Source organism: Sminthopsis crassicaudata, chromosome 6, assembly GCF_048593235.1.
Source record: "Sminthopsis crassicaudata isolate SCR6 chromosome 6, ASM4859323v1, whole genome shotgun sequence".
Classification (NCBI taxonomy): Eukaryota; Metazoa; Chordata; class Mammalia; order Dasyuromorphia; family Dasyuridae; genus Sminthopsis; species Sminthopsis crassicaudata.
The window spans coordinates 138,298,427-138,310,176 of record NC_133622.1 but is presented as its reverse complement, the minus strand read 5'-3'; the positions used below and the strand labels follow the sequence as shown (position 1 = coordinate 138,310,176).

Below are 11,750 nucleotides of genomic sequence, written 5' to 3'. Positions count from 1 at the left end.
CTCTCTCTGGATGTAGATGGCTTTCTTCATTATCGGACAATTAGAACTGGTTTGAATCAACTCACTGTAGAGCCACATCCATCAGAATTGATCATTGTATAGTTTTGTTGCTTTGTATAATGATCTTCTGGTTCTGCTCATTTCACTCAGCATCAGTTTGTGTTAAGTCTCTCCAGGCTTCTCTGAAATCATCCTGTTGGTCATTTCTTACAGAACAATAATATTCCATAACATTCATATACCATAATTTATTCAGCCATTCTCCAATTGATGGGCATCCATTCACTTTCTAGTTTCTAGCCACTACAAAAAAAGGACTGCCACAAACATTTTTATACATGTGGGTCCCTTTCCCTCATGTTGATAGTTTTTATGACTTGGGAAAAGATGTAGGATGGTAGCCTGAGGGAATTTATGCAGATTTCAAAAGAGTGGATGAGGACAGAATAAATAAGCAAAAGAAGTAAATTCTCAAAAGAAACCAAAGGTAATAACATCTAGGTCAAAAGTAGAAAAGGTTTCAACTTGTCAAGGCGAAAAGACATTTTCCCTAGGCAGAAACAAAATACTGTTGATGAAGAATGCCAGTAGTTTTTTTGAGGTATGGAGTAGGGGAGAAAGAGTGAGCTTATTTTCTTAGAAAAGTTGGTGAAGTAATCTGCTGAAACCAGTAGAGGTAGTCTCTGACTTATAGTTGCTCTATGTTCATTGCTTCTTTGATATAACTTTGAGGGTTCCATATAATGTTACCATACATAATGGTTAGGTTATTGGGCCAGCCCATAAAAGTTTATTTAATTGTATTAATGTTTGTGATGCTTTTATAGAATCTAACTCCTTAATGCTTTTGACCAACTTTTTCTTTGTGGTGCACTGCAGAACAGAAGGCATTTGAATTGTTTCTTTCTTACCTGTCCATGAAGAAAGACCCTAATACTTTTGAGATTTTCCTGCAGGTTTTCACCCCAGTTTACAATGGGAATTCTCAGATCTTTAGGAATTCTAGTGCCACAGACAAGTTCTGTCCAAGGCTGGGGAAGTGTAATGAGGGGTGAGACATGATTTTATAAATCAAAAACAAGTTGGGCTCACTTTCCAGCAAAATATATCATTATATAAATCCAAACAGCATATTAGTTAATTCCCTAATTAAATAAAACTACATTCTGCTACATACATTATCTCTAGATAATTGCAAATGTATATACCAAATTATACAACATATCCAAACTATTAAACTATCCAAAAGGATAATTTTCAGAGTGTCTGTGAATTTGGATGGGGGAAAACATGTTTTTACTGTCCTCTAACTGAATTTTTTTTTTTTTTAAGAGGTAAACTATCCTATGTTCCTCTAATTTATTTATAATCTCGTTCTTTATGCCTAAATCGTGGACCCATTTTGATCTTATCTTGGTATGTGGTGTTAAGTGGGTCCATGTTCTCTAACTGAATTTTAACAGGCCGCTAATTGGTATGCTGAATAGAATACCATGCCTGATCTGAGTTCAAATTCAGCATCATATACTGGCCCTGTGCTACTTAACCCCTATATTTGCCTCAGCTCCTTATCTGAAAACAAGCACACACCAGAGAAGGAAATGGCAAGACACTCTAGTATTTTTGCCAAGAAAACCCCATGGACAAAAAATCCAAAGGGTCACATAGAGTCAGACATGACTGAATAACAACAAATTGGATTTTAGCAATTCTTTCAGTTATTTAAAAACATCCTTCTTAAAGGAAACTCAGAAGCTTCATGAGACTGTCAGAGAAATCATGACAGAAGAAAGATTTAGAACTCCTATCCAAAAGATTAAAAAGATTCTCACCTTAACCTTTTCACTTTGGGGAAATTGCACTTAGATATTGATGGGACATATGGATAAATAAAATAAAATAAGATTTACCTATATAGCAATGGAAAAGCCAGTAGACTATTACCTAGCTAAGGTTGGCTAAAGATAGTGAAAACAGGACTTTTGTGTCATGGGGAATTTTTGGAATGAAAAGAGATGGGGATATGATGTTCAGTTGCTGGGAGGGTAGTAGGAACTTAATGTGTCATCCTAAATAAATATGTAGTGGATCAGCAGGCCTAGTTATTAATCTGAGAGGAGGCCTGGAAAATCCAAGTAACAGAAGCCAGAGAAAGAAATTATTGATGGCGAGGGAAAGACTGATATTATCAAAGTGATCAGGGAAAAGAAGAATCAAAGACCTTGAACACAAGCAGATAAACCAACAATAAAGACATGAACTGGAAAAGGAAAAGGAAATATGGTCTTCTGGATCTAGTAAATGAGTTGAGGCATCTATGAATAAAATACTATAAAACAAAAGAAAACCATCCAGTATCAAAACAAAATAGAGGATTTTGTGAGTTTTGAATAGAGCATTAAACAACACAACATTTCTGAATGGTTTGAAAGAGAATTAAGAATTATGAGAGCAGAATTTCTGACCTGCACGTAAATTGTCTATATAATGGGCAGAATAGAAAAACTTTGAATCCATGGCAAGTCTCATCAAAGAAATGAAATAATAACTTAGAATAACATAGAAGTAAAGGACAGTCCAGAAAAAAGATAAAATAAATTTTCTTTCTGTCTCTCTCTCTCATATTCATGTTTTCCATATAAGTAAAACTTAATTTCTAAGACTAGATACTTAATGACAACTTAAGGATGTTAGTTTTCCCAGAAGAACCTATAATTGTTTTTTTTCAGATCACAGAGCCTGAACACCAAAATGCAAGAAATAATACAAGAAAATTGTTGAATTGTGTTCAGAACTTCTCACCACAGAAAACAAAGTGCCAGTTGAAAGAATTTATAGATTTCTGGGTGTGGGGGAGGGGAGGGGGACCAGAAACAACTGAGAGCCACAAACTCCAAGACATATTGTAGTGGCTAAATTTAACAATCCCATTAAGAAATAAATTCTGCAAGTACCCCAAAAAATGACCTTCAAATAGAAGGAAGGGAAATTCAAATAGTACAAGACTTTTACATCTATCAGAGAATATAGGAGGGAATGAATGAATGTTTTCCAAAAAGCATTGTAACTCAGGATACATCTCACAGTGCTTCACTCTTCAAATCTTAGCTTAATAATAAATGAAAAAAGATGAATGTTCATTAATAGAGAGGCATTTCTAGAAAGAAAATCACCCTAAAGTGATTATTCCCTTTGTGAATACCTCCAACCCAGAAATGCAGGAGGGATGAATGAACGCAGTAGCCAAGAACAGCAGCAGAGTGAAAAGAAGAGATTTCTTTCTAAAAGTATATGAAGAGGTAGAATGGTAGTAGAAGTCAGATAAGGTTATAGTGAAGAGGCAGGCCTTGGAGCATTATGGCTTGAATCTCACCACACCTTGCTACAGGTGAATCAATAGTTTTTACTGAACTAAATTAATGAAAAAGTGAATAGAAGGAGAGAAGGAAGGAGCTAGTATGAAATAAAAATTATTCCTCTATTTTAGGAAGAAGAGAAACTGCAGGGGAGAAGTAGTTGAGAACATGTTTAGGAGGAAGTATCATTAATGAATGTTCATGGGTAAAGAGGTATTTTATAAGAGATGGGGATCTTGTGCTAGTACTTATTGTGGGGATTTGATGTTTAGAGTAACCACTTGTCCTGCATAAAGCATAAAGTTAGAATTCCTGGAGTTAGCTGACATCTGTGGGATCCAGAGAAAAGGTTTAGAACAAATAGATAAGAAAGGTGACCAAGGGAGGATAAAAGTCAGTGATCAGCTGCATTATTAGGGATGTGGGGGAGTCATACCATGAGAAAATGTCTTCTCTATGAAACTTGAAGAAATTTTTCTGGGAGTGAAGCATAACAGAAAAGGCTGGACCAGACAGCAAACTCTAACAAAAGTAGCAGAAATTGCTTAGAGAGGAGAGCACAAACTAGATCTCAAAAGTTTTAATTCTATGAGAAATGTAGAGAATTGAATGGGACTAGGTAAATATACTTAAGAACTTGTTACATGAACATACATAAATTAGAGAATGAGTGCCTAGAATAGAGAGGAAAGTTGGATAGCAAAGAAAGAGAAAAGAAAATTCTGTCTAGAAAGTGGCACAGAAAATGAAAGTTAAAAAAACCAACAAAGAAGATTTGTTGAGAAAGGAGGATAGAAAAAGGGGTTTTAAATTTAATGGGAAAAAAGAGGAAGAATTAAATAACCAAATAAAAACATAAAAGAAGAAGGTCCTAATAAGTAAAATTCTAAAGTAACAAATAGGAAGGAAGTTGGGGAGGGAAAATGAGATCTGATGGGACTAGAGATACCTTAAATATATATAAATACATATATATATATATACATACATACATATAGTTACTGTAGAGCCATAGTACTGTGTTTACACTAGAAGAAAGGAAAAATCATAACTTTTAAATAATCCAATCTAGCTCATAATTTGATTGTTACAATGTGAATGTTTCCAACAATCCAAAAGGTAAAAAGAGTAACAAATTAGATAAGAAAGCAAAACCCCATAATCTGTTTCATATTTTTAAAAATACTCAGAATAAAACTGGGGCTGGAAGAAAAAATTATTATGCATCAAATGAATTTTAAAAAGCAGGAGTTGTGCTTTTGCCAATTAACAATGCAAAAATGAACATTCAGAAATTTAAAAGTGATAAATAGAAACTACATTATACTCAAATTATAGACAACAAACCAGTATCAGAATTAAATTTATAATATGGTCCAAATGTCCAATAAAGGAAACAGCTACAAGAAGACAGTAAAATAATGACAGATTTCACTGTCCCTCTCAGTTTTGCAGAAATCTAACAAAAAGATAATGGGAAATTATCTTATGAAGAAATTGCTGGAGAAACTAGACATCTTCTAAAGAATAGTACAAGAAAGTAACATATATATTTCTCAGCACCAGATGGAATTTTTGCAAAAAATTACTACATTTTAGGGCACAGAGATGTTGTAAACAAATATAGAGACAAAAATAGTGACCAGAATGTAATAAACAATCTTTGGTTCAGGGACCACAAACAAAATAATTCAAATGGGGAACTTAACAATGAAACCTTAAATAATAAGTGTGTCAACGAGTGGGCATAGTGAGATCTTTTTTAACATCATAAAAATCTATACTCAAAGCCAAAATGAAGCATCAAATGCAGTGTATCATGTACATTGTCAGCTTTTTCATTGAATTAGAGTAAAGCAAGAATGCCAATTCTCATTATTAAATGTTAGCAACAGTAATTAGACAAGTAAAATAAAAACGGATAGTAAAAAAGAGATAAAACTATCCTTATTTGCTGATGGTATGATGGAATCTTTGAAAAATTCTAGGAAATTAGCAACAATGCTAATAAAGATAATAGCAAAGTTGCAGGCTACAAAATAAACCTTCAAAAATCAACAATATTTCAAATTATGAAGCAATAATATAAAAATAAATCCCATTGCTAATAACTACAAAATACATAAAGTATCTGGGAATCAGTCTATCAGCAACAAAGACTTGTATGGATTAAATTACAAATCAAAGAATATTCATTACTTGTCATGGGGTTATGCTAATGTAATAAAACACAATTACTGCCAAGATTAATTTATACTTTTAATGCTAATTTTATCAAGTTTCTCAACTTGGTTGGCAAAAACACAATTCATTCATTATCTAGGGAAATGAACAATTAAAACATTTAAGACCAATAGCCATTCCTTAATATATAAATGGTCACAGGATATGTAAGAATAATTCTCAGATGAATTGTAAACTATTGAACTCACAATCATTGGAAAGAATCTTCCATATCATTAATAATAATAAGAGAATAAAGAGAAAATGCAGGTCAAAACAACCCTGAGTTTTCAACCTGGCACCCTGCAAATTGGCAAGGATGATAAAAGATGGCAAGTCAATTTTGGCAGGTTTGTGGATTTATTGAAATAATGCTTTGTTGGTAGAGTTATGAATTGGTAAAAACATCTTTGGAATGCAGTTCAGTATTATGTTTTACATGATTAATTAAAATGTCCATACACTTTGACCTAGAGAGTCCATTACTGGACTTGTACCACAAGGAAGCCAAAAAACCCCTATACACCAAAATATTTATTATAACAGTTTTTGTGTGGAAACAAAGTAGATACCTATTAAGTGGGGAACAGTTAAACATAATATGACATGTGAATGTAATGGAATATAGACTGAAAGAAATTATTAATGTGATGAATACAGAGAAGAATGGAAAAATCTACATGGACTGATGAAAAATAAGGTATGCAGAGCTAAGAAAATAATATACACAAACATTACAACAGACAATCACATATCAAAACCAAAAGTGAATGTAGTAAAATTATAAAGCATGACTGGAATAAAGAAATTTGAAAAGACATTCCCAGTTCATGCCTTTGTGAAAGTGAGAAGCTCAGATGTGTTTGCATATTGTATGTATTTAGACTTTCCATATGTTAATAGGTTGTGCTTAATTTTTCCCCTTCTCCTTTTTCTTTCCTTTATAAAATACTGTTTGTTACATAGAATGGTCCTTAGGCAAGAGAAAAGATACTGAAGAAAACTAGAATGGTAAATAACAAAAGACCAATAAAAACTCATTCTTTTAGAAATAGAGAATGCTTATGCTTTTGGATAGATTTGGTTTCGTATCATACTAGTGATAAAAAATGTAGATTATTTTATAATCATATTTAATGGACTTCCTTTTTACCTAAGAAATCAGAATGTCATTAGTTACAAGTGACCTAGCTTTAGAACTCATTAAGATGTTATTCCACCTTAGATTACAGTGATGGCTGAATACAATGACTCATTAAAATAAAATCTTAACTCTGTGGGATATGGTTTTATTAATTATGCAATAGTTTACAATTTACTTTAAAAGATAGGACACTGCAAACCTTAATAAATTTGTATGTATTTAGTTTCAGAATGGCTTCGTTTATTACCATTTCTGGGTGTACTTGCACTGCTAGGTTACCTTGCAGTTCGTCCATTCCTCCCAAAGAAGAAACAACAAAAAGATAGTTTGATTAATCTCAAGATTCAGAAGGAAAATCCAAAAGTAGTGAATGAAATAAACATTGAAGATTTGTGTCTCACTAAAGCTGCTTACTGCAGATGTTGGCGTTCTAAGACGGTAAGATACCTAATTTTATATACAAACATGAGAATTCTTTCCAGTTATAGCATTTTTACTTACCTAAATCATAGTTCAGATTCTTTCCACATGTTGGAAGATTTCTCATGATGTTTTAAAATTTCTTATTATGTATATATTTATGTTTTATATGGGTTCACTCTTGAAAAATAGAGCAGTAGGAAAGATGATGGGCCATTTTCAGTAAAAATTTGTGTAAATTGCTATACTTTGTTCACAATCAAAATTTAAACTAAAATTTTCTTAGAATATCTATAACAACATTTTCTGTCACTTTAAAATATGTATATTTCTAAAATTCATATAAATAAGGAAATGGTTTGTTTGAAGTCATCAGTATTACTTGCAGTAGACATTGATGAGGTTAGTAGCAATGCAGAGAATTGTGAAAATCCCCTTTTAGTCAATGCAGGTTTTTCGTGAAAATTCAAGAAACCCAAAATATTAATTGGCAAAAATGGAACTTTATTGTTAGATAGGAAGCCAGTTTTGCTATGAGACTGACTTCTTTAGTGGCAAAGTCCTATTAGGGAAATGGAGGCTGGCACTGAAAAGAGAATGCCTTTTCAGTGGGCAGGGTCCTGACCACTATGCCAAAGAGGCAGAGGTGCTTTGGACCTTCTTCAAAGAATGAGTTCAGAAATTGCCCTTTAAAAAGGAAACTTGAGGCTCAGATTTCAGGTTGAAAAGAAAGCCAAAGTCCCAGGCCTAGATGCTTATCAATATCCGGCCCAGATCTCTAATTGGAATTTCTTGAAAGGGTCTGGCATCCCCAAAAGATCAATGGGATGCTTTTTGACCAAGATTTCTAATTGAACAACGACACTTGTCTGGGGAGATGTGCTTTCCCAGGAGGGCCTAAGACTCCAAGATCAAAAGGGAATAGTTTCAGAGTGTTAATTTTACAGATCAAAAGGGAACACAGTTTCAGAGTGATTACAGAGTTCACTCAAGTCAATATCATGTCCTTTTGTTATTTGGACAGTGATTGTCAGATGGTAGAAGTTTAATAAATGCATGGTGTTTGGTTGGATCCACATAGCAACATAAATATGCTTCGAGGTAGTTTTTAATTTAAAGCTGCAAAATGATTAGGCATTTTCATTGACTTTCTGTAAGCCTGTCTTTGACTGATGTGGATCTTCTGAGATTTAAAAAAAATTTCAACTAATAATGTCTTAATTGTTTATATGCTCTATTTGAAACATTAAAAAGAAAAGAAGGCTATAGTGGTATCAGAAACCATTTTCTATTGTGTCAGGTGCTAAATAAAATGAAGCAGTTTGGTCAAAAGTACTTGATAATCATTTTTCAAAATCAATTTGCTTTTTATTTAGTTTAGTCAGTATTTAAATTTATTGGATCCTGTGTTTTGTACAACACTTTTAATTTTTTCTTTTCTAGTTTCCTGCCTGTGATGGATCACATAATAAACACAATGAATTAACTGGAGATAATGTTGGTCCATTAATACTGAAGAAAAAAGAAGTATAAGAGTTGGACTGATTACTTTTAACTTCTGTGGCATAAATTCATATTACATTGTATTTTTCAATTATTTGTGTCTATAAGTGCCTTTGAATGGCATAGATGATATCTTTAGTAATCTTAATTACTGTTGTTGATTTGATCACTGTTTCTGCCATTTAGTTTTCTTACTACACTATACTGTTTTGTATTTGATACTTTGTATATTTAGAAGAATCATATTTATGTAGAACTTAAAAACTGAACAAGATTTTTTATCATGAAACTATAGGTTCCTTTGTTTTAGCAATAAAATCATTTCCTGATACTGATGTTTAACTGAGAGATTGGTAACCCAAGATTTCTGTAATACTCCTAAAATTATTTATCTATGATGTCTTCTATATTATAAGTGTTTTCAGTATCTACATAACTCCTTTTATTTTCTGCAGTATAAAAATACATATTTTTCAAACACTTCTGTACTTTAAAATTATTTTTCTTCAATCTTATTATCTTTATGTGAATGTAAGATAGCAATGTGTTAGATAACTAGGATAAAGATAGGTTTTTTGCTTTAAAGATCCTAGTGCAATAGGGTCCCAACTGGAGAAAGCTAGATGAAGAGGATTTTTTAAAATCCAAATAACTTAAGGAGTGCTTATTTGCATTACAACAAGGATTCTTTGGTTTACAAATTCCTCTAAAGGAATTTCTTTGAATAAAAATTTGTCTGACAATAGCATTAATAAGACCTATTGGCTTGATAAGGATAAGGGAAGAACATTTGAAGATTTTTTAGTTCCAACTTGTGATTTTGTGGGTGATCATAAATGTAAAATTATCAGGTAAGACCACACAAAAATAATTCAATTCTAAAGAAGTTGATAAAGACAAGAAAGTTTTTAAAAATAAATATTTTATTGGGAAATTACCAAAAAAAACTATAACTTCATTAATAATAATTTGTTTTATTTCTATGTACTTTGGACTATTTCTCATTTTAAAAGAGTGTCTGGCAGTAAATGATCTTCAGTACATTCAGTTTGTGCGATACAGAAATGGTGAGGGAACACCATTCAATAAAAAAGCTGGAGAGATCTCTAGAGTAAAGCAAAGTTTATTGTACGTTCTTGAGAGAAGGGTGTCCCACTCTTTGAGCAGACAATCAAAGAGAGGAAGCACCTCCTGTGGGCAGGATCACCTTTAATTCCTAACACAAACCCCACCTCCCATCACTGATCCTCATCCTCATTGGCTGAGAGTCTTAACATTCTAAATTCGAGATCTACCCACAAAATTGAATTTGATCAATAAGTACATAATTGAGGAAATTGTGTCATGGGAGGATAGCAGGAAGGAGACTCAATTATGCCCTTGACTCAATCCTCAAAGTCCTTCAGGCCTACTCAAATTCTGAAGTAGATGAAGCCTTATTCAATGTTCACAATTGTCTTGAGAGATCTCACCTCATCTCATTCAGTCCCTCCTCTTATTTGTACACTGAGATCTCTTCAAATTTTTGTAACATAATTTCACATTCCCTATGGAATTCCTTATCCCCTTCTAGTTCCTGTTGGCCTTGGGCCACTGGCTGCACTCTTGCCCTTTTAACAACATCCATCTAACAGATTCTCAGCTTTCTCTTCCAACCTAATCATTCCAGATAATGAGATTTGGACAATTCTGGTTATTAATCTGATCAAATAAAGGTATGCAGATAGGGAGTAATATAACACCACTAAGGGCTATAAGGCCAAGCCAAAGGAGCTGCTTCCACCAGCTTTCCTGAACCAGGATCACCAAGAAGTATTGAACTGTGAGGTCCAAGTCTGTACAGGAACATGAGCAAGTTTCCTAATGTTCTTAGGGATTTCTTTTACTAGATTTCCATGTCATCAATCTTTATACAACATGTTAATAAATTTAGTTTCGCACAAACTCCCCTTCCATCAGCCAACAAATAATCCAACACAAGTCTGTGTTCTAAAATAACCTCTCTAGTTCGAGTAGCTTCATCAGCCAAAAGATCTAGTGCCTCAGCCGTATGATTGGTGATAATCTCTGCAACTGCTTGAAGCATAATTATCCTGTTCAACATATATATATTGGGGTTTTATATCCCCAATTTCCATCTCGAGCCCAGGTGGCTGGCCCATACTCTATTCTTTCTGGAGGCCAGGCGTCACCCCAACCATACGCATTTCCAGTCTGAGTAATGGAGGTATATAAACTCCATTTCCCTCTTCCCAAATCATCATACAACCGAATCCCTAAATATTGGTTTGCCTGTTCAGGAAGAGAAAATTTTAGCCTTAGTAGTCCAATATAACAAATCCCTGTCCAATTAAGAGGTAGGTAAGTATAGGCAGTTAAACCACAGATCCAATAATAACCCTTTGGAGCAGGTTGTTCCCTTGAAAATATGTCCTTGTAAAAGGGTAATATTGTTGGTCTCTCGTCCCTATGGGGGGGCCTCCCCCACCCATAAAGGTGACATACTGGCATTGCCATAAACCTTGTTCCTTCCTCCAACTACAATTGGCAACTGATCACTGATCTATTAGGTTAAAGGTACTCCAAAATGTGGGAAACAGAGTCCCATGTTTCCCAGGTGTCCCTGGGGTGACATTGTACCAACCGCATTGATAACTGTACCCAATATATATGTTCCCTTTGGGATCGGTTACTAAAGACCCAGGCTGGGCTTAAGGGGACAGGTAACCATGGCCATTGGTTTAATTATTGGGATCTAACACAGATTCAACAATTTGAAAAGTTAAAAGTTCTCCCTATATTCTGCATGAGCACGAGGAACTAGTTCTCATCTCTGGAAAGTAAAGGTCTGGTTTCTATGGCTATCATGAGGAAATAGGTAAACCCAAAGCTCAGGGAAAGCCTCATGAGGTTCAACTATTATAACACTGTGAAGTCAAGGTGAAATTCCCAAAGGAAAATATATCAGCTTCCAAACAAGCAAAGAGACCCAAAGTAAGAAAAGTCATACAATGCACTGCATTCAGAATCAGTGTTCCCATTCAGTGGAGGTCCCCTCCTCAAATTACATTTGAGGTCTCTCCTATCTTCAACTGTCTACTCTG

The 11,750-nt window shown here is 33.9% G+C and overlaps 1 protein-coding gene across 1 annotated transcript in view; it reads left to right on the top strand.

The window, feature by feature from the left end:
• CISD2 (CDGSH iron sulfur domain 2) overlaps window positions 1-9,762 on the top strand; it is a 20,533-nt gene extending 10,771 nt beyond the window's left edge. The window contains exons 2-3 of the mRNA XM_074273793.1: window positions 6,947-7,161; window positions 8,587-9,762. Coding sequence (XP_074129894.1) covers window positions 6,947-7,161; window positions 8,587-8,676 — 305 coding nt within the window. The 3' untranslated portion in view covers window positions 8,677-9,762. The remainder of the gene's footprint in view (window positions 1-6,946; window positions 7,162-8,586) is intronic.
• Window positions 9,763-11,750: the final 1,988 nt, after the last annotated feature.